The 24,632-nt window shown below is 37.4% G+C and overlaps 1 protein-coding gene across 2 annotated transcripts in view; it reads left to right on the top strand.

Moving 5' to 3' along the window:
* The first annotated feature begins 4,913 nt into the window (after window positions 1-4,913).
* The window catches only part of DNAJC1 (DnaJ heat shock protein family (Hsp40) member C1), a 203,159-nt gene continuing 183,440 nt past the window's right edge, over window positions 4,914-24,632 (top strand). For both annotated transcript variants that reach the window (XM_079912309.1, XM_079912308.1), the window contains exon 1: window positions 4,914-5,508. In XM_079912309.1, coding sequence (XP_079768435.1) covers window positions 5,311-5,508 — 198 coding nt within the window. In that variant the 5' untranslated portion in view covers window positions 4,914-5,310. The remainder of the gene's footprint in view (window positions 5,509-24,632) is intronic.

Raw genomic sequence — 24,632 nt, 5'->3', positions numbered from 1 at the left:
AAACACAAAATCTAAACATTTAAGAATAGATAAGCTTTATTTATGGAACCCTTAATACAAAGTAGATAGAGACCTTCCATAACATAATGGTAACATTTAAATAGCAATTACTATATACCAGGCTCTAATTATCTCACTTAGCTCCTACAACAATTTTGGTAGTACTTTATGGTCTTGGTAGTATTATTATCCAAATTTTATAGATGAGGTAACTGAAACCCAGGGATCACCCAGCTAGTAAGTAATAGAGCCAGAATTCATACTGAATCATCTGGCTCTAGAATCTGTATTCTTTTGCACTATGAGATTAATTGAGTAAACAGTACATTATCCAGAGAAGTAAAAGCCATAGTGTCAACATGATAGAAGTGTATTTATTATTTATAACATGAAGAACATCTGCATTTATTTATGAGGCCCTTTAAAAGATTAAAATTCAGTACTGCAATAAAAAAGGGATTATTTTTCAAGAAGGTGCTTCCCCAAAACAATATTTTTCTAACCTTTGTCAACTCAATGTTTGTGAATGATGTTTGCATAAATAAATTACAAGATAATGTTCCATTAGAGAACAATGATATCTTAGAACTTTAAGTCCATATATTTGAGAAACAGCCAAAAAGGGGCAAAAGAGAAAATTTCAGAATAATATTCCATTGTATGGATATACCACATTTTGTTTATTCATTCATCAGTTGGTAGGCATTTAGGTTGTTTCCAACTCTGGTTAGTATGAATAATGTTGCTATGATCACTTGTATACAAGTTTTATGTTTTTACTTTTCTTGTGTATATACCTAAGAGTGGAATTCCTGGGTCATATAGTAACTCTATGTTTCGTTTTGTTTTATTGTTTTTTTTTGTTTTCTTATCTTTCGTTTTTTGAGGAACTGCCAGACGGTTTTCCCAAGGCGCTGCATCATTTCACATTCCCACCAGCAATAAATGAGGGTTCCACTTTCTCCACATCTTTACTAACCTCTTTTTTGTCTGTCTTTTAAATTACTGCCATTGGAACGGGTGTAAAGTGGTATCTCTCCGTAGTTTTGATTTACATTTTCCTAATGACTAATGATGTTGAGAAGCTTTCATATACTTATTGGCCTTTTGTATATATCTTCTTTGGAGAAATCCATTGCCCATTCCAAAAAAATGTTGAGTTGCAAGAATTCTTTACATATTCTAGATGTAAGTCTCTTATCAAGTATATGATTTCCAAATATTTTTCTCCTGTTATCTTGGTTGTGTTTTCACTTTCTTGATGGTATTGTTTGTGACACAAAAGTTTTAAATTTCTGTGTAGTTCAATTTATTTATTTTTTTCCCTCTGTCACATGCTTTTGGTGTCATATCTAAGGGACCACTGGCTAACCCAAGGCCACTAAAATTTACTCTTATTTTTTTAAATAAGAGTTTTATAGTTTTAGCTTTTACCTTTAGGTCTATCACCTATTTTGAGTTAATTTTTTTTGCATCTTTGGTTTCATGTCTTTCATTGGTTTTGTAAAATTCTTGGCCATTGTTTCTATAATTATTGCTTCTGCTTCATTCTCTCTCTCTCCTCTTTTTCTAGGACCCCAGTTATATATGTGCTAGATTTATTCACTGTGTCCCACATGCATTTTTTTAAACATCTTTATTGGAGTATAATTGCTTTACAGTGGTGTGTTAGTTTCTGCTTTATAACAAAGTGAATCAGCTATACGTATACATATATCCCCATATCTCCTCCCTCTTGCGTCTCCCTCCCACCCCCCCATCTCACCCCTCTAGGTGGTCACAAAGCACCGAGCTGATCTCCCTGTGCTACCACATGCATTTAAAGCTCTGTTCTCTTACCATTCTTTTTTCTCTCTGCTTCAGTTTGGGTATTTTTTCTTGACCTATCCTCAAATTTACTAATCCTCTCTTCTGCTGTGTCCAGTCTGCTGTTAAACTCATCCACTGAGTTCTTGATTTCAGATATTACATTTTTAAATTTGAAATTTTCCATTGATTCAATTCTCTGTTGAAATTCTGCATCTTCTAATCCATTTTGTCCACTTTTTCTTTTCTTTCATTTTATAAACTATTACTCTACTTTATAATAGTTATTTTAAAGTTCTTGTCTGGACTCCAATAGCTGGCTTATCTGTGGGTCTTCTGTTATCTATTTTTTTCTCTTGATTATTGGTAAAATTTTCCTGTTTTTCTCACATCTCATAATTTTTTTTATTATGTACCAGAGTTTTATATTAAAAACAATAGACAATAGGATTGATGTTATTTTCCCCTATAGATGAAAATAGACAAATAGGGTGAGGATCAGGGATTGAGCTGGGTAGGGATTGGGTTGGAGTTTTAGTAAGATTCATTCAACTTCTGGTTTCTCTGTTTCTTAGGTGTGATTCCTCTGGGCTTTTGATAGAGAGCCTGCAAGGTTTCTATCTCCTCAACCCAGCAGATTCACTTCTGCTTTTCAGAGGTTTTAAACTTAAATCTTTATCCTCCTATTCATATAACTTCAGAAATATTGCAAATGTCTTGAGGGAGAAGACTGCCTGTGTATTTAAGCAGGCTCCTCTTTTTCGGTAGAGTTCATTTTGTATGCACTGGTAGAATGTGGGGAGATTTTACTCTTCCTATCCTTCAGTCTTTCGGCCTCCTGCATGACCCCAGAATTCAGCAAATATTCTGTGGGAAAGCTGGCTGTAAGTCTGGGCCTCCTCTCTACATTTCCAATCCATTACACAACTCACAAGACTGTTAAACATTTCACTGGCTTCTCTCTTCCTGTGTACATTGCCTCTGCCCAGGCTAAGCGTCATCAGTCCATGCCCAGAATCATTAAATGTCACCAGATAAAGAAAACAGCTGTTCATTGTGAGCTCACTTAGTCCTGGCTTCAGCAAAAGAAGATTTATTCAACTGCATTGTCCTCTGGGGGATGAGACTGAACACGTGAAGATGCCAAATTAGAAGTCTAAATGTAAATAGCACTGTGGTCTTTGCAGAGACCTAGACCAGAACAAGCAAGGACATCACTTCAGAGTGGACTAGTGTTATTGGAACTGGTAGGAAGAAGCCTCCAGAGCAATACCTTATAGCAGTGAGAAGCAATAGCAGTGCTGTATTGAATAGATTTCAGTTCTGCTTTTCAGCTTGACCTTGGGAAGAGAACTATTCCCTTTAGATGGAGGAAGTCCTTGGGGTTCTTGGACAACATAAGAATAGAGCTCAAGAGGGAAATACCAGATCACTAAAATATCAGTGGCAATATGGCACCAGTTTCAAATGTTATACTGCACTTAATTTAATGGTCAAATTAGGAGAAAAGATGAATGTTGGGATATCATGTAAAAGTAGTTCTTAAGATTATTGCTCTCATTTTATTTTGATGTTTTAATCATTGAATAAACAGTAAGCTAACGTAGATGTGGTAAAAATGCCTCTCACTTTAAGAAAACTGATATATCAAAAAATCAAACTAAAAAACTATAGGGGGAGGCATGGAGGTGGGGAGGTGTTCACAGGATTCCATTCAACTAACTGAATGCTAGCATGTGCTATGCATTGTGCTTGGAACTGGGAATACACAGAAAAGGTGATACCCTTTGCTATGGACTGAATGTTTGTGTCCTCCCCAAATTCATATTTTGAAGCCCTCATTCCCAATGTGATGGTGTTTGGAGGTGCAGCCTTTGGGAGATAATTAGGTTTAAGTGAGTTCATGATGGTGGAGCCCACCTTGTGGGATTAGTGCCCTTGTAAGAGGAAATGCTAGATCTCTCTCCCCCTCCCCCACACTCCCACCATGTGAAGGTACAGCAAGAAAGCAGCCCTCTGCAACCTGGAAGAGGGCTCTCACCAGAACTCGACCATGCTGACCTTTCCCCATTACAGACTTCCCAGCCTCCAGAATTGTGAGAAATAAATGTCTGTTGTTTAAGCCACCCAGTCTATGGTATTTTGTTACAGCAGCCCTTGCTGACTGAGACATCCCTGCTCTTGTATCTTTGAAAGTTAAGCCTCATGATGAATTTAAAATGGGATTAATTCAAGCATATATATTATTTTTAAGCAAGATATACTTGCATTCATTTAACTATTTTAAAAAATATATATATTTTTAACTCTGCAGTAATGGAATGATTTCTTCAGTAAGATTTACTTCCTGGATCCAGGTATTGTTTTTCTAACCTTTGACAAACATAATATATTTTTACTATGAGAGCTTTATCATTATCCTGTTGAGCTTAATTCAGCTGTCTGGATCCAAGATGGGAAAAGCATGAGATCAAACTCTCAAAACTGGTCAAGCAAAAGCTAAGAAGAAAATACGGTTCACACAAGAGAAAGCAATAGCGGTGAGGAGGAGGATGGAGTAGGAGGTGAGACACTGGTGGGAAAGAGAGGAGGTTTTTAGCCTAAATGTCATTAAAAATAGACCTCAGTTGGGAAGGGAACACCAATTGGAAATCGGCTAAAGCAGATAAACGACACTTCCCCTAAGACTATGATTGAGTCACGCTTATTAATTTCTGCCAGGTTGCCTACTTTATGGTATTACGCCTATAAATCTTAATTCATTATTAGAAGTATGCTTTTTGTCTTGGTTCAAATTTCATTTCTTCTTCACCTCTCTCAAAAGGATACTTTAGATTACTCACTAGATTTGCCCCTTTCAAGTCCTAGGTTCAATTCCTCCTATATCTTTGGGGATGGAATAATGAAATGTGTGGAACAGACGCCGTAATCAATAAATCAGTTTTCAAATATACTCTTAGTTTTCAATATTTGGGGGAGGGTAAGAAGGTAGCTGTTTCAGGGATATTTGGGATGTTCCAGGTGGATGCGCGATGTCTATAACCGTCCACGTCTCTTAATCTGTGTCAATACACGCACAGCTTCGCAGAGCGCGCCAGCGACTGAGAGGCATTTCGCGGAGGCCCAGCTCTGGGGCGCAGGTTTCTCTACTTCCGGCCCCGCCCCCTCTCCCGCGGTTGCTAGGAGACGTGATGTCACCGGAAGCAAGGCCTGGGATAGGCTAAGGCGAGGGGAAACCTCTCCCACCCGGTGCAACCTCAGCGCCCGGCGCTGGCTCGCCAGCTGTTTGTAGGCCTGGGTGAGGGGCGGGGGTCCGCGGAGGGTAGAACCGCCCGCGGCCCAGCCTGTCCCTCAGGCTAGGACCGGCCGTGGGGCGGGCGACTCCGGGGCGGCTGCCGGTGCTTCCGACTGACAAGCACTGTTCCCATAGCCCGCGCTGCCCGCCGCGTCCCTGGTCTCGGCCGACGGCGCTGCGCGGCGGGTGACCTCTCCGAGCCCCGCGCGATGACGGCGCCCTGCTCCCGGCTGGCCCGGCTTCCTCCGCGCCGCCGGCTCCGGCTCGTGCCGTTCCCGCCGCCGCTGCTGTTGCTGCTGCTGGCGGCCGCGGGGCCGGCGCGCGGCTGGGAGAGCGGAGACCTGGAGTTGTTTGACTTGGTGGAGGAGGTGCAGCTCAACTTCTACCAGTTCCTCGGGGTGCAGCAGGTAAGCGGGGCCGGCCGGCCGGCAGCCAGCCCGCCCGAGGGCTGCGCCTCCGGGGCAGAAAAGTGCGGGTACGGGCGGAAAGGAGGGGGTGGGGCGGACTCTGACCCAGTTTCCTCCGAGGGAGCCGGGCACGCGGGGCAAGACTTGGTCATACTGGGCTCGTCTGCCTTCCTCAGCCCGATCCACCAGGATCTCCTCGTAACCAGTCTCAGAGGGAATGACCCGCCTTCCCCAATTCCTCACCACCTGGCTCCCTTTCTCGAGTTCCAGTCTCAGTGACAGCAGTCTCAGTGACAGCCTGGACGGTGCCACCAGCCTGGGGTGGCGATCCCTTCTCTTTCCTCTGCCATTCTGGGGGAGATCCTTGCACCCAGCTGTGCAGGAGGAAGAAGGAAGAGTGGTGTGGGTAGATCTTTTACCCTTTCCTTGCCTGCCCCGTGAATGTGGGAAGTAGTCGTCGTGTCTGCCTCCAAATTTTCACCTTCCCAATTATACTTATCTATATTTTAGCAGCCTCCTTTCCTCTGCCTTTCCGGGAAGACAGGAATACATTTTGGTTGGCCTCTGGGTTGCAGAAATTTTTCTTGCATTGTACTTTGGAATCTATGTAGCCTGTTGGATTAGGCGTTCGTATCATAGTTTAGAAATCTGGAGGAACTTGAAGCCTCTACAGTGTTGGTCCTGGAAGTCATAGAAGGAGCCATCGAGTGTTCGGGGCAGTAGAGGCACTTGGGGAGCTCCAGGAAGAGAAGTCCAACCAGTAACGCAGGATCGTTGTCTTTTTCTTTTCCTTTCGTTTCGTTTTCTTTCCTTTTCTAGCTTGAGACTTTAACTTGTAATGCCCGTTTGTTGCTATTTACTTACACCCTGGGAGTGGTGAATGAGGGTAGATATCCCGTCTCCGACGCCATTTTACTGGTTTAAGAATTATGGGGTTAAAGACTTAGAATTTCACACGATCTGATTGAGCCCTTCATAAAATGCTTTGAATAGTTATGGGGGAAAAAAAATGTTTACCAACAATTGTCATTCAAGGCACACTTCCCGTGACCAGATGTGAAGTGTACATTTCACTCCTACAGGTTATCATAAATTTGTGTGAACTGTTGAGCTTAACATTAAATGGAAATTTACTTTTCAATTAAATATATATAATTGAATATAAAATAGCAGTTGCCATGGCACCATGATTTTAACGAATTTCAATTTTGTAAGTTATAAAGTAGTTTAAGAATTTCACACTTCAAATTCTTTTGTGCAAACGATTATGTGGCAATTGTCTTTAGTCATTGTCTTCACCTGGTGCCACTTCCTGCTTGTAGAGATAAAGTATACCTCATTTCAAAGTAAATGGTGTCTCAATATGTGTAAAAATCACTAGTGAAATATATATCTGAAGACTTTTAAGAATGCCTTTAATATTGAGAATATTTGTTAGAATTTACCATAGTTGATTAAATTCTGTAGCTAGAGCCTTTTACATAACCTATCCAAAGATTTTGAAGATATTTTCCAGTTATTCAAGGAAAATTAAGCCCCTTTCAGAGAATACAGAAACTTAGTAGCAGTGGTTTAAATTTTAGATTATGTAATCTAGCTTGCATGTGAACTCTCATAGAATTTTCATTTATAAATTCATGCAATTAAATTTGCAGAGTTAATTAGGCAGTGTGAACAACCAGAGCATTTAACTATATGGGCAAAGATGGGAAAATAAAGAAGCATAGGTAATTGAGAAGATTCTGTGTGGAGGTAACATTTTAATAGAAGGATCCAGAAAATTGTTTTCATCTGTGTTTCTCTACCCAGTTGTGTTAAATTGGAAAGAATGCAGAAGAAACTTTATTCTACCTAAGCAGAGAAACTGATTGGAACAAGTTCTTTACATTACATTGAATCTTAACTTTCTTAGGAGACTTTCAGGAGACCAGAAATTTGGTAGAGACAAATGCAGCCTGTCTTATGTCCTTAATGTGTAATTTTCAGGCTAAAGCCAACGAATCTCTTCTTGACTAGCCAGACATGAGGAACCAGAGCAAAGTAGGTAGGTTACTTAAGAGTGGTGACCTGGCTTTACACACTTAATCAGTTTTGTTGTCCATTCAACAGAGATTTGGTTCATACCTACCAAATATTAAACACTGGGAATTGGCCAGTATGTAACACAAAACCCCTAGACTCATTTTAGTAGGGGGAAACAGTAAACAACCAAACAAGTAAATATAAATGTCAGATGGTCAGAGAAGTCCTCAGAAAGAAGTAAGCGAGTGAGCCATGTTGATAAGTGCATTCAAGGAAGGCAAACGGTTAAGCGCAAAGGCCTTGGAGCTTCGTATTTGAGGAATGGCAAGGCAGCCAATGTGGCTGGAGCAGGGTGTATGGGGAGGACAGTAGTAGATGAGATCAGAGTCATTGGGGGCCGGGGAAGATCTTGTAGGGCTTCAACGTAAGTCATGAGGACTTTGGCTATTATAAGTAAGTTGGGGATCAAGGGGGGTTTTGAACAGAAGAGGTACATAATTTGACTTAAATTTCAAAACAATTATTGAATTGGAGATCAATGATATGTATGTTATCAATTATTGGATAATTGTGGTGTACAGTGTAGAATGGACCTGGGTGGTGCAAAGTGGTCAGATTCTGGATATAATTGGAACATAGAGCTGACAGCATTTTGCTGATTGTTTGAATGTGGGATGTGGAGGCGGGGAGTGGGGAAGAAAAGTTGAGGATAATTTGAAAGCTTTTTCTAAACCTCAGAAAGTGAATAAATACTTGTCTAATTGCACTTGCCAGTTACTGAGATGGAGAAGCCTGGAATAGAGGCAGGTATGGTTGGGGGAAAATCAGTAATTTGGTTTTGGTCATGCCAAATGTGAGGCGTCTAATAAACTTTCAAGTTGGTTATCTAAGCCTGGAGTTGTAAGGAGAGGGTTTGGGCTGTGCATAATAAATTAGGGAGTCCCTGGCACTCCGTAGGTAATTTGAAGCCACAAAACCAGGTAAGTTCACCAGGGGAGTGAATGTAAAAGAGAAAAGAGGGGTCTGGGAGCTGGACCATGGGAGGAACCAGCAAAGGAGAAGAGGAAGGAACAGCCAGCGAAGTAGCAGGCAAATCAGCAAAAGATGGTCTCTTTCAAGTCAGGTGAGGAAAGTATTTTAAAGAGGAGGAAGCAATCAGCTGGGCTAAATGCTGATGATAATTCAAATAAGATGCGTTCTGAGCATTGACTGTTGAATTCAACAGTGTGGAGGTCATTGGCTACTTTAACAAGAGCTGTTTCAGTGGAGTGGTGAGATCAATAGATTGGTTACATTGGGTTCAGGAGAGAAGGAAGGGGGCGGAATTGGAGACAATTAATAGAAAAAAACTTTTTTTTGAGATCTCCATACCCCAAACTAGACTCCAGGGATGATTAGTGACTTAATGTGGCATCCATTTTATCCCTTTTTCCACCAGGTCTAAAGTAGTTTGCTCAGTCACTCCCTAAACTCTATAATTGGAATAATCAATTAGATTATTAGACTTTTCGAACTTGAACTAGGCTTGAATTAGACTTTTAGAACTTGAACCAGGCCACTTACTGACTTATGACCTTGTCAAGTTATTACTTCATTTTTAGGACAAATGGTATTTTCTTTCTTTATTTACTTCATAGGAGACACTTAAATATTTATTAAATGAAAAAATATGAACATGGTAACAAAAACTAAACAGTAATTCACCGAATGAGTAATTGCTTGACTGTTTTTATTCAATAGGTTATATTTATATTGGTCTTTTATTGCTCTCATCCAGCAAAGGAATCCCTCTCCTTGTAGTCCCAAGTTTCAAATTGGTTCTAAAAGCTTTCAGAGGGATTCCAGAAGATTTTAGTGGACGTGTGTGTACAGGTGACATACCAGAGGCTCACTCTGTTTTTAGAATGGCTTTGATTGTTCACAGGGCATTCCAATTTGGATATTGCATCTTTTTCAGAGAATACAAGGTAGAAGATTAGAAGAATGTAGGAGAAAAGTAGTGTTATTGAAATACCTCTCATTAGTAACTTAAATTCTAGGTCCCCAAACAGTATTTATATTTATTCTAACAGCCCCTGCTCCTTGGATACCTGTATTTCTTGTGGGATCAATTTTTTTCATTGTCTTTTGGGTCCATGACTTTCTTTATACTTTGTACAGTGTTCTAGCCAACAATAAATACTTCATAGTCATTTAAAAATCTGTCAGTTGAAATTGTAACAAGCTAAGTTAGCTTAAATTTTGCAGCATTTACTTTCTGATGAAATCAGAGTAATTTTCTTGGTGCCAGTCATTACAGATTCCTATTCATAGAGCTAGAAAATGTGCCTCTTTCTCTTAGAAAATTTTTAATAACTGCATCCTTACATTCAAATGAATGCTAAAACCTGGTTAAAAGAAGAAAACTATTGTTAAGTGACATGTGCTTACAAAATGTTGGATTTTAACTTTTTAATCAGAATTAATAAATCTTTTAAGCTCTTTCAGTCTGTATTTCAGATGCACAGAATGTACAGAGTAGCAGCCTGTATAACGAAGGGACAGTTACGGCACACTCATCCTACATATACGCAAGGGGAAGGACTCCCTTAAAGAAACAACTGCTGATCTCTTGACTCATCTCTTACATCTTTCCATGGATGAGTTACCTTGTTGGAGGGTGATCACCTTTGGTCTGCTTTGCTTGATTGGGGAGAGCTAACTAACTAAAAAGCTAGAAGTAATGAGGCTCATTCTTAACAGACCAGTAAGGCAGTTGTTATCCTGGCCAGACTTTCTCTTGAGTGTACTGTCTCAAAGTCTAGGCTGGATCATCAAAAACTCTAGAAACGATAAATGCTGGAGAGGGTGTGGAGAAAAGGGAACACTCTTGCACTGCTGGTGGGAGTGTGAATTGGTACAGCCACTGTGGAGAACAGTATGGAGGTTCCTTAAAAAACTACAGATAGAACTACCATATGACCCAGCAATCCCACTACTGGGCATATACCCTGAGAAAACCATAATTCAAAAAGAGTCATGTACCAAAATGTTCATTGCAGATCTATTTACAATAGCCCAGAGATGGAAACAACCTAAGTGTCCATCATCGGATGAATGGATAAAGAAGATGTGGCATATATATACAATGGAATATTACTCAGCCATAAAAAGAAACAATTGAGCTATTTGTAATGAGGTGGATAGACCTAGAGTCTGTCATACAGGGTGAAGTAAGTCAGAAAGAGAAAGACAAATACCATATGCTAACACATATATATGGAATTTAAGAAAAAAAAAACGTCATGAAGAACCTAGGGGTAAGACAGGAATAAAGACACAGACCTACTGGAGCATGGACTTGAGGATATGGGGAGGGGGAAGGGTAAGCTGTGACAAAGTGAGAGAGAGGCATGGACATATATACACTACCAAATGTAACGTAGATAGCTAGTGGGAAGCAGCCGTATAGCACAGGGAGATCAGCTAGGTGGTTTGTGACCACCTAGCGGGGTGGGATAGGGAGGGTGGGAGGGAGGGAGACGCAAGAGGGAAGAGATATGGGAACATATGTATATGTATAACTGATTCACTTTGTTATAAAGCAGAAACTAACACACCATTTTAAAGCAATTATACTCTAATAAAGATGTAAAAAAAAAAAAAAGTCTAGGCTGGGGATGGGAGGGCCAGAATTTCTAGCAAGCCTACTTGGCTCCTATACGTAATCTCAATTCTCCAGTAGCTTTTCAGCAATAAAGGTGCTATTTGATCTCTATTTGCCTGACTTCTGTGTTCAGTTTTTTTGGGTGGGAAAAGCAGAAAGTCATTAATGGGGCCTTCTCAAACCCCGGCATAGGGGTTTGAGAAATAAAGAGGAAGATCTCTTTCATAAGTGACTGGTGAATCTGTACTGTGAGTATCAGTTCTCTCCAGTGATTCTTGTAGATTCCACTGAATTTGTGGTGTTAGTTGAATATAGTGCAGTCTTTCTCTAGTGAGTCTATTCCCTTGTAAATCTATGTCATGTAATAATCACTCCCCCATTTTCATTGTAAAATCCGAAATTATTTGTTGATTTGGAGAGAGGGAGATGTACAAAATCTGGAATGGTAGGTAACGTTCCAGTCATTTATATTTCTGATGGAAAGCATATCATGTATAGAGTTAGAGCCGAATAAATACTTGTTTAGTTGTATACATATTTGCATCAGCTTGGATTATTGTAAAATTGATTTACTTTTCTTATGTATACGCTGTTTAGTGGAGGTTGCCTGGACATATTTTACGGGAAAAAGCAAGTTTATTGGGAAACTTGCCACATAATCTAGAGCTGATGGAACAGAAATCCTCTTCTAGTTGTAAGTTTCTGTTTTCTTTTTATACTATTTTTTTACACTAATTATGAGAACAATCCTAGAATAGTTTGTCTTTTATTATTCATAGATACACCCTAAGCTGAACTGGGAAATGGAATTGTCCTTTGTTATTACAATTATTCTTAGGGATACATTCTAAAATCTTTTTAATAAAAGTCACCATTTTACCCAATGATTGGTGTAATGTGGTGAATTTCAACATCATATGTTTTATTCAGTGTTGGGAATGATACAGGTAGGATGGAGGTGAGGGTAGGTACTTGGCTTGTTGATTGCTGAGAGAAGAACCTCCGTGGCAGTTATAAGTAACACCAGTTGATAAAATGCTTGGTATCTATATTAAACATGTTCTGACTTATTCCAAGACGATATGGTCTTGGGAATCTTTTTCTAAGTCAGGCATTATTGGGTCTATTTGGACAGTAATGACGTCAATTAATTTTACCCAGAATTAAAAACAAATCCAAAGCCTTTCTTTTTTTTTTTTTTTTCCTTTTTTTTTTTTTTTGCGGTAGGCGGGCCTCTCACTGTTGTGGCCTCTCCCGTTTGCGGAGCACAGGCTCCGGACGCGCAGGCTCAGCGGCCATGGCTCTCGGGCCCAGCCGCTCCACGGCATATGGGATCTTCCCGGACCGGGGCACGAACCCGTGTCCCCTGCATCGGCAGGCGGACTCTCAACCACTGCACCACCAGGGAAGCCCTCAAAGCCTTTCTTGTATAGAAGTGTGCAGAGATGGAAGGAAAGGAGTGGCAGTGAAAAGAGAGACTTCTGATTGGGTGAAGCAGGACCCTAGACCAATTGATAATGAAGCTACAGTCATATGTATTTTCAAAAACCTTTCTTTATTTTCATCAAAACACCTACTTTTGAAAGGTGGGTCCTATACTAATGAATGTAAAAATATGATTATGTTTTACGTAACATCATGGTATTCCATTTGAAGAGCTAAATTTTTTTTTTTACTTATATTTACTGAAATTTTTGTCTAAGAGTGTTATTAGCACTTAATTAGAAACTTAATCTAGGATTTGTGTCTCATTCTCATCCTCCTTAGTACTACATTAAGTAAGGTTAGGACTCATGCACTTACTCAGAAAGTGTTTCTGATTACCATCATCCAGCAACTGGAATCTTACGTGTAATCAGGCATGTTGCAAAAGCAAGGCATGCCGCTGTCTACATTTCTGGTTATAATATGTGCATAAAACAGTATGCTTCATTATTAGACAAAATGCCCATTTTAGTGCCAGTGAAGCAGTGGACATAAAGCTATGTGCAGCTACATGGTCAGCTAATAGAATTTGAATTAAATATTAAAGGTAAGAGTTTAAGATCAAGAATTAAATAAAAAGACACGTGTCATGGTATAAGCAGCAGTATTTTTTTTTTTACATCTTTATTGGAGTATAATTGCTTTACAATGGTGTGCTAGTTTCTGCTTTATAACAAAGTGAATCAGTTATACATATGTTCCCATCTCTCTTCCCTCTTGCGTCTCCCTCCGTCCCACCCTCCCTATCCCACCCCTCTAGGTGGTCACAAAGCACCGAGCTGATCTCCCTGTGCTGTGCGGCTGCTTCCCACTAGCTATCTACTTTACGTTTGGTAGTGTATTAAGCAGCAGTATTAAAATGGAAAAAAAGCAGTATTAAAATGCCACTGAGTGCAAACACTAAATTCTAAAAGGAAGTAATTAATTAAACAAATTCTGGAATACATACAACTCCTGATTATAGAAGGTACAAGAATTTTTAAAAGCTACATGAGACCCCACTGTGACATGTGTAGTAAGCAGTAGTCAAAATGAGTTAAGACCAGAAAAATTGTTGTTGTCATTTATTGGGAAAGTCTGAACAGACCATAGAGAAATCCTAGGGTCCATATATGTGCCTGCTAAGGAAAGTAGAGGCTTCATATTTCTAGCCAATACTTAAGGACTTTATACCATTAAAATGGATCAGGTTAAGGAAGCTATCTCATGGCCAATTACCAAGAAGCCTCTGACATTTTTGGAATTAAAAAAAAAAAGCAGATCTTATTAGCAGTTATTTTCAATTACCACACTTTTAGTTAACATATAAAAGATTAGTATTTAGGTTCTTCTCTGACTTTAAGTAGTGTTTTGTATTAATATTGGTGATTAAATTTGATTTAAGGAAGTTAATATATGTATGTATAATGTAGGGTGACTGGAACTTGTTGTTCCTTGTACTTAAGTATATCATATAAAGTTCAAATGATTGCCATGCTATGCAGTTCTATAGTAGTTATACAGAATTAGTGTGACTTTTTGTATCACACATTTGCAAGTATATGTTTAACTTAGAGTAAATTAGATCTTGAAATTAGTTTTGTGGAAAGCTTTGCAGGTTTTCAACAATGCTGCCACCTCTCAAAACATTGTTGAAACTTCTTCTTTTGCATTGCTTTAAAAGCCTGCAACATGTTTGGCAGATTTACTCATTAATAGTAAACTTTTAAGATGGATTTGATTTTTGCCTATAGCTTATAGTCATTTGGAGCTAAATTTGATGACTAAATTGGGTTAGCAAACTTGGGTAAGTACGCTTTGGATTGATAAAGAGATCTGAAAATAAATTTCAAGTAAGGCTCATAAACTGCTTTGAGGACTGTTGTCAAAGAAGAATTCCAGGGAAGTTTGGAAGGGTATCAACATGAAGTAAATCTGTAACCTTACAGAGCAACAGAATGTATTCCAGTAAATGGCTTTTGGAGTACTTATTACTTTGCGGATAGCAAATTTTTTAAAGAATTTTTACCTATCAGAGAAAAATATGTAAATAAAAATCATCATTAATTTTAGAGAGGCGGGAAAATATTGAGCTAGAAGTAAATATTTTAATTATTTGCCTGCTTTTAAAATTAAAAAGGATCATAAAAGTATTTATAATATTTCTCTAATAATGCTAGTTAAAACAGAGTGGTGGAGGAACCAATATAAACGTTAGGGATAGAGACAGTAGCTGAGAATACCACTGAAGGAGAAAGTAGGAAATACACAGAAAGAGGGACATGTACACAGAAAAAAAAAATACATCAATACAAATACTGTAATGGAGTAGTATCTCCATCTTGTGGCCTTCTTTGTAGATTGTTGTTAGAAATGTTGAGGGGTTGTATTTTCACAACTGTAGGCATAAGTAAGAATAAAATATAAGTCAAATGAAAATAAAATATGGTTCAGAGATTTTTTTGCAATGACCTTTGAGCCTGAGCTTCCCAGTTGGTGTGCAGTAAGTTAGTGTGCTGGGACGGTGCTGCCCTCCCTGGAAAGGACTTAACTCCAGTATGTCTTACAAATGTAATTTTCTGTGAAATGCCACGGTATGGAAAAAGTTGGAAGAGCACTGTGAAGGCATGCAGTTATAATGTTTTTCTTCCAGGGAAAATTTTATAAGCCTGTGTTATATATGTGTATACATATAAAAATAAAATTGTCCTATGTAATTACTCTTATCAAAATCTTTGCTATACTAAAGATCTTCATTTAGCTCTCATAGAACCAAGAGCATTAGTTAACATATTGGTGAGTGAATCTGGATATAAAAGGAATCAAGGAATCTGATGAATTAGTGTCCTTCAGTTACTACTTGATTACTTATTCTGGATGGTGGAGTGACCATTAAGTAACTATGGGTACTGCATACCCATAGTTTGCAGTAACTCAGAGGAATACTTTAATGGTTGGTAACAATCTGTGTGAAGAGGATACAAATGTCTTTGGAATGTATAAGTATACCAATTCTGAGTAGCCTATAGTAATACTTTGTGACAGTAGGAGATCAGGATTTGTAAGTAAAATACCACCTTACTGACATATATTTCAGATTTTTGACAGATGACTTTCTTTTTAAAGCCATTGATCCCTTAGAGCAGCACTGTGTAATAGATACATAATACAAGCCACATACGTAATTAAAAATTTTTTTAAAGCCACATTTTAAAAAGTAAAAAGGAAACAGGTAAAATTAATTTTAAAATATATTTTATTTAATCCCATGTATCAAAAATATTATTTCAACATGTAATCACATTTTTTAAAGTTATTGTGACGTTTCACATTTTAGCTTTTTTACCAAGTCATCAAAATCTGGTATATATTTTTAATTTATACTTCTTAGCACACTTCAATTTGAATACTCAATTTTGATTGAAAATACTTAATCTGTGTTGAGATTTCATAGAATGTGCAGCTAACAAGTAGATTCATGTAATCAAATTCTTCCAAGCTAACAAGTAGAGTCATGTATTCAGGTTCTTCCAAACATACTTAAAAAGCTTTCTAGTAACTGAATCAAGTATCATTAAAAAAATTTAAATATAAATGACTCAAATTAAATAAAAAATTTGATTTCTGTGTTGCACTAACACATCTCAAGTGCTCAGATATGGCTAATGGCTACCACATTGGATAGCACAACCTTAGAGAATGAACATTTCTGTGTTGTATAGATACATCTAAATATTTTTGGATAAAATCACTGATTGCTGTTTCCATTTTGTCAGGGACATTGTTTGTAGGTTTTGTTTTTGTGTCTTAACTCATTGTGGTTTTTACTGTTTTGCTTTTTTTTAGGATTGTTCCAGTTATGCTATATATCATCTTCCTAGTTAGTTTTCTGTCCGTTTTGTCCATTCTTTTCTTTGGCCTGTAAAGGCTGTTAGTATAGTACATGCTGCTCTTCTAGGGACGATGGGTTCTGAACGTCCATGCATAGAGGTCTGTCTGCTGAGGGTGTTTTCAGTAATCAGCTTAATCCAATTTGGTCGTTTACTTTTGCTGACTAGCCTGTTATATTTTATAATTCTTAAAGTGTTATTAAGTTAATATATTAGGTCTTTAATGATGCTTTGACCAAGAAATCACCAGTGTTCCTACTTTGTAATTTTAACTTTGAGGTTGCCTGTTCTCCCTAGTTATTCTGAAACTCATCCATCAAATATATTATTAGTTATGAAATATTCACTATATTCTCTACTGTCGTCTATTTTGATTATTATAACATCTTTAATTAAGTAATTTTAAAAAGGGATTTCCAGGTGCAGTTCTATTTGTGTGCGAGTCTTTTGGCTCATTATAATATCAATTAGGGATTCCAGAGTCATCCTTTTCCACTAGCCACCTTTGCCATCTCCACACAGCTCCTAAAAGTACTGCTTTATTTTGGACTGATTAATTGCTGATCTTTTTGCTTTTGTCTTCTGTAATTTCATAAGTTAAGGAAAAGAAGTAAGTCTTAATATTGATCGTTCTTATACCTGGCTATTATTGTTTTAAATAGTCCCGTTATAGGAAAGAATTGCAGTGGAGTCAGAGATGTTAAAAACTCTATGCTAAGGGAAAAAAAAACAACAACGAAAATTGGAGAATGGATATAGAATCCTGAAGTTAGAAGAGACCTCACTATCTAACCTGTTTCTTCATGTAGGAGTCTCTTCTGTAGCTCTCCCCGAAGATGGTCATCCAGTCTGTTTGATTTATGTCTAACAATGGGGGATTATGAAACAACCTGTTAAGTTTTTGATAAAGTACTCAATGGGAATTTTATTCTTATGTAAAGCCAAAAATCATAATTCTTATACTTACTTTCAACTTTATTTGCAGTCTTCTTTTGGAGTACCTCTGAGTATATATTCCCTCTAAATTATTTTTCTGAAATGCCCTAAAATAAAATGTACAAGAGAAATAATTACTTGTTGATTCTCTCCACAACAGTAGAGTTATTTAAAAACAAACAAACCACAGTTCTTTGTATAGCAGTTATAACTCAATAAAGTTGTTTAAAAAAAAAATACAGGCAAGCTGAGAAGCCTACTTGGTTTCATGGTCTTTAGATATGTATTAAGTCCACCCTAGAGAAGACCCAAGCCACCGTAGTTACAGTTGTCTTGGAAGTACACCAAGCATGATTTGAAGTTACTATAAATAATTCCCTGGGCTCATCAAAGTCAGCAACAGGAAATTTCTGAACGTTGAAAGCATAAGATGATTTGGGGTATGTTGGCTTTGATAATATGGACCACAGGGTTGATTTAATTAAAACTGTACCCCAAAGTTGTTACAGACTCTTAAAGCAAGACCCGTGTGTACAGTTGTGCAGGTTGTGTGTCTGCTTCAAAACTATCGTGATACAAAGATGTTTTAGACTGAGGTTTTTATGAAGAATTGCACATAGGTAATTAAACTGTGAAGGAGATAATTTCTCTTTCATAATTAAAATGTTATGTTTCTGTAGGTAGAATTTTAGTTTTCAGGTCCATCTTGAGTGGCTGTTTCTCTCTCCTTTTTATTCACCCGTCCTCGCTTTATAGTGGCTTTCACTCCTTTCCCCGAGACACCTAGACAAGCAGTCGGTCTGATATAGGCAGCTTAGGGCTCCCTCCTGAGGTTATATTGAGGCCATTGCAGATCCAGATACCAAGCCTGCAGATTGTTTGGCCTGGTTTCAGCTGTTGGGCTGAAACTATGGCCTCTTAGCATCTCAGATACATAATATTTTATAAGCTTGTAGCCTCAGGCAGCGGACTTCTCACTTTTTTTCGCAGGCGATGGAGTCCCACTGCAACCCTTGGTTTCCAGCGTGAGTTTCCATCAGAGTCTGGCTCTGATCCCAGGCCTTTTGTAGAGTACTTTCAGTCCTCATTACTCTGTGGGAGTCAGACTTCTCATTTCTCCTGCCTACTACAGGTGTGGAGTCCAGGCTTTTAGCTTAAGCTCTGTTGGTGGCTACACGTTTCCTTTAGTTTTTGTCTACAGAGATACTTAACTGGTTTTGGCCGTGGCTATATGTTTATGATTTTCTCTCTTTAAATTTTATCATTGGTACATATTTGGAGTAGGGTTTAGGAGGAGCAGTGCTACTTTGACTCCAGAGTATTTTTTAAAGCTGCACTTTTTAAATTATTATTTTTAATGCCATTTTTCTATTATCTAAGAACCTTTTACTACTTAACATCCAGAAATATAGTCAGGCCTATTACTCACAGCAATATAAGAGGCTGTTACTTAGGCATTGAAAGGAACAGTAAACCGTCAGTCCCTGTCGCTATCAGTCCACTATTCCTAGACTTGATCCAAGTCTGGGTGCTAAAACAGGCAAGTAACATTTCTAAAATAATCAGATCCCACAGGTTTTGAATATTGTAATAAGTAGATCCATTACCTCAGAGTGATGTATGTGGCCCTGTTATTGGAGGTGTACAGAGGAGAGTCCTGAACTCTGTCTTGAATCTAGTTAGAAAACCATGCCAGGTGGAGAAATAGTTACTGAAACTCAGGTACATGTCAGAAAAACCATTGCTGGAGGAAATGAATGGTCCTGAAATTAAGATATATGCAGATAATTTCATGTTGATGTTTTGTAAATATATACCAATCACAAACCTCATAAAAAGACTTTTAAGAGAAAAAGTCTTACATATAGTCTTCAAAATTCTCTTACATATAGTCTCTTACATATAATCTTCTCTTACATATAGTTCTCTTACATATAGTCTTCAAAATTCACAAAACAAAAAATAAGACAATGAGGGTTAACCTCACTGAAAAACATTTTCAATAGTCAACTTGATGGACAATACTAAAATCATAGAGTTTCAGTGGATATTAGCTTCATGGAATTGAGTGATCTTTAATCAAAGCTTCAAGCAGTTTGTAGAGTGCACATTTGGAATGTACTTTAAATTATTTTAAGGAAAGAAGTATACAATTCAGACTTACAAGAAAAGATGAAGGGTCTTTTCATATTAGATCCATAGGATTTAAATATAATCGGTTTACATACAATTTGAAGGACATGTTTATCTTATTATTGTATACCTTTAATACTGAGTTGTTAATCTAAGGGAAATCTTTAAAGATACTACCATGGATGAAAACCGTGGTATAATGATCTTCTTAAAAGACATTTCACTTACAGACTGTCATTGTTGCTTTTCTTTAACATGGATAACAATACTCTGTTTCTGCAGCAGTTCTCTGCAATAGTGTTTCTAACCTTTGTTTTTGTGACAAAATAGAATATGCACAGCTATGTAGGTTATGTTATGAAATTCTGATAAAGCCTGTTTTTCATATTTATTAATTCATTTGTTCTTTCTACAGCACACTAATAATAGTAGAGAATGGAAACAATCAGATTCTAATAGAATATTTGAGTGAACTATGATATGTTCTTGGTGTGATATGTAATCATTAATAACAATATAAGTGAAAAGTACATAGCAACATGGAAAAATATGTATAAGTGGAAAAAGCTAAATAGCAAGTTTTATTCACATTTGATTATAATTTTGTAGGAATCATATATATTCACAAGGGTGAGACAGTAACATGGGCTAATGAGAACAGTTTAAATTGTGGGATTGGTAGAATCATTTTATTTAGGGGTGGATATTTCATTTAGAGTCCTGATAACATTACTAATATATGCCCATGTAAATTCTATTACTTTGGAAAAAAGAATGTTATATAATTAAACCACAATTGGATAAACTAAATTAGCAACATATCTCATATTTATGAGATAAAGTATATGGGTATTTTAAAGTTGCTTTTAACCTATAAGGTATTTAAAATTATGAGTGGGAAATTAAGTAAATCAAATAATTTTAGACTAAAAATCCCATGTATTTATTTTGTTATTTAAAAATATTACCAAATAATTTCTAATAATTATTTCAGTGAATCAGACTGTTTCATCGTAAGTCTAATCTTCCAGAAAAGACTATAAAACTGTTGTTGAGCTTATGACACATAACGATTACTATACATGAAAATGATAGCACAAAGAAAGGGGCAAGAGATGGAGCTGTAATGGAGCAATGTTTTTATATTTTTCCAGAATAAAGTTAGTATTTATCTGAAATAAATCTTTTTTTTTTTTTTTAATTTATTTGGCTGTGTCAGGTCCTAGTTGCAGCACACGGATCTTCATTGCAGTGCACAGGCTCTTCATTGCGGCACGCGGGCTTCTCTCTAGTTGTGGCGCATGGGCTCAGTAGTTGTGGCGAATGGGCTTAGTTGCCCCGCGGCATGTGGGATCTTAATTCCCCAACCAGGGATTGAACCCACGTCCCCTGCATTGGCAGGCGGATTCTTAACCATTGGACCACCAGGGAAGTCCCTGAAATAGATCTTGGTAAGATACATATTGTAATCCTTAGAGCAACCACCAAGAACATAACTAAAAAATTTATATAGTAAAAATTCTAACAAAGGAGGTAACATAGATCACTAGGACATATCTATGTAACTAAAAAGAAGGCAGTAAAGGAGGAGGGGGGAAAAAGACATGAGGTATATAGAAAACATAGCACAATGGCATATGGTAAATGATATGGTAAATCTGACCATATCAGTAACTAAATTAAATATGACTGGATTAAACATTCCAATAAAAAGGCAGAGAATGTTAGGCTGGATTTAAAAAAAAAAAGATAAAAGATTCAATGATATGCTTTCTACAAGAGACATACTTTAGATTCAAAGACACAAATAGGTTGAATGTAAAAGGATGGAAAAAGCTCCCAATTTTTGGAACTTAACACATTTCTAAATAACCCATCAGTCAAAGAAGAAAATCATCAGGGAAATTAGGAAATGTTTTGAACTGAATGAAAATGAAAACAGAACGTATCACCATTTATGTGATTCAATTAAAGTAGTACTTAGGTGGAATTTATAGCTTCAAATACCTATAATAGCAAAGAAGACAGATTTTATTTTATTTTATTTTTTATTGTTTATTTATTTTGGCTGCATTGGGTCTTTGTTGCTGCGCACGGGCTTTCTCTAGTTGCGGTGAGCGGGGGATACTCTTTGTTGCGGTGCATGGGATTCTCATTGCAGTAGCGTCTTTTGTTGTGGAGCGTGGACTGTAGGCACGTGGGCTTCAGCAGTTGTGGCATGTGGGCTCAGTAATTGTGGCTCACGGGCTTAGTTGCTGCGCAGCATGTGGGATCTTCCCGGACCAGGGCTCAAACCCGTGTCCCCTGCATTGGTAGGCGGATTGTTAACCACTGTGCCACCAGGAAAGTCACACAAAGAAGACAGATTTAAAATCAATAACCTTACACTTTTGCCTTACAACACTAGGAGGGGAAAAAGTGCAAACTAAACACAAAGCAAGAAAAAGGAAGGAACAGTAAAGATAAGAGCAGAAACCAATGAAATATAAAACAGTTAATAGAAAAATCAGTGAAACCAAAATTTGCCCTTTGAAAAGAGCAACAAAATTGATAAACTGTTAGCTATACTGATCAAGAAAAAAAAAGAAGACATAAACACCAACCTCAGGAATGAAAGAGGTTGTATCACTGCCAACTCTACAGAAATTAAAAGGATTATGAGAGCACTACGAAGACCTTTGCCTGCAAATGCGACAGCTTAGATGAAATGAACAAAGTCCACTGACCAAAACTACTCTCAGTAAAAAATCTGAATAGAATTATAACTAGTAAGTAAATTGAATTAGTATTTTAAAGTCTTCCCACAAAGAAAAGCCAGATGGCTTCATTGGTGAATTCTATCAAATATTTAAAGAAGAAATAATCACAAATTTTCAAAAACTTACAGAAAATAGAAGAGGAGGGGAGGGAATATTTCCTCACTCATTCTGTGAGGTAAGTATTACCCTGATAACTAAAGCCAGACAAAGATGTCACAAGAAAAGAAAACTACAGACCAATAACCCTCATGAATAGAGATGTAAAATTTCCAGCAAAAATGCTAGCCAGCTGTATCCAGCAACATATAAAATGGATTAAACTTAATGATCAAATGGGATTTATCCCAGGAATGCAAGGTTGTTTTCACATCTGAAAATCAATTAATATAATACACTGTGTTAATAGAATCAAAGACAAAAACTGCATGATTATCTCAGACACAGAAAAAAAAAATTGAAAGACTCTAATACCTATTCATAATAAAAACTCTCAGCAAACCAGGAATAGAAGGTAATTTCATCAACCTAATAAAGAGAATCTAAAAAGCTATCTGTGTAGACATTTCCCCCAAGAAGATATACAAATGGCTAGTAAGTGCATGAAAAAGTACTCAATGGTATTTGTCATTAAAGAAATGCAAATTAAAGCCATAAGGAGATAAAACATTATACCCACTAGGATGCCTATAATCAAAATAGTGGACAGGAAAAATCATTGGTGAGGATAAACTGGTGGTAATGTAAAATGGTACAGCAACTTTGGAAGACAGTGTGGCAGTTTTTTTGTTTTGTTTTTAAAGTTCAAGTAAACTTAGGATATGCCCCAGCAGTTCCTCCTAGATGTCTATAGTGTCTTAAGACAAAAGTGAAAGTGTATGTCCATACAGATTTGTAGATGAATGTTCATACGGTATTATTCATAAGAGCCAAAATTGGAAACAATCCAAGTGCCCAGCAGCCTACAAATGGATAAACAAAATGTGATATATCCATGTAATGGAATACTATTTAATATTTAGTACAAAAAGGAAGAACTTCTGATATAAACTACAACGTGGATGAACCTTAAGAACATTATGCTAAGTAAAAGAAGTCTGACTCAAAAAGACTCCATGTTACATGATATCATTTATATGAAATGTCCAGAAAAGGTAAGTATGTAGTGACAGCAAGTAAGAGTAGTAGTTGTCATAGTCTGGGAATGAGGGTTGACTGAAAATGGCATGAGGGATCTTTTTTAGGGTGATAGAAATGTTCTAAGACAGGATTTTAGTGATGATTGCATATCTTTGTAAATTTATTAAAATCACTGAATTGTGTACTTACAGTGTGTGAATTTCATGATATGTAAATTATACCTCAACAAAACCGTTAGAAAAAAGATATGTTATTTTATGGGAAACGTGAGGGTTCTCTGAATTGAGAGTCTTGTTTGACAGATTACTCTGTAAGGAACCTAAATTGTGACTTCCGACATGTCTGAGCATTTAAAAGTTCTTATGATTTGTCCTCTTCCGTACAGATGCGCACACACATACACATACCTATGTTAACTGAATATACAGACTTGTTTCTACCATTGCATCTTTGCTGTCAGGGACTTCCCTGGTGGCGCAGTGGTTAAGAATCTGCCTGCCAATTCAGGGGGCATGGGTTGGAGCCCTGGTCTGGGAAGATCCCACATGCTGCGGAGCAGCTAAGTCAGTGAGCCACAACTACTGAGCCTGTGCTCTAGAGCCTGCGAGCCGCAACTACTGAAGCCTGCGGGCCTAGAGTCCATGCTCGGCAGCAAGAGAAGCCACCACAATGAAGCCCACATACCACAACGAAGAGTAGCCCCCTCTTGCAGCAACTAGAGAAAGCCCGCTCGTAGCAACAAAGACACAATGCAGCCAAAAATTAAATAAATAAATAAATAAAAAGAATTTGATCTCACTATGTTCTGGCTTTGACATTCATTAAAATGTAATTTTTTTTTTAGTGTAAAATGTCCTAAAGACTTGTTAATGTGTATCTTTTTATTAGATTTTATAGTTTTTAGAGGTGATTCCAAATAGTAAAGATGAAAGCTGAGATTTTAGTTATATGAAAAATGCTTTTAAGTATCTGAGGCAGGCTACTAACCATCTATCTATTTTTCTTTTCTTTAGTAGCACAACCCCTGTATTATTAGATACTGGAGTTAAAAACAAAACAAAACAAACCAAACAGCATTTTCCTGTCTTCTTTACAGGTAATGGTGGCCAGTGAACAGAAGACATAGGGTTGGGCTTC

The sequence above is a fragment of the Stenella coeruleoalba genome, assembly GCF_951394435.1.
Source record: "Stenella coeruleoalba genome assembly, chromosome: 2".
NCBI classification, from domain to species: Eukaryota; Metazoa; Chordata; class Mammalia; order Artiodactyla; family Delphinidae; genus Stenella; species Stenella coeruleoalba.
Note: the sequence above shows the minus strand (reverse complement) of the source record. Positions and strands in the feature narration are given on the sequence as shown.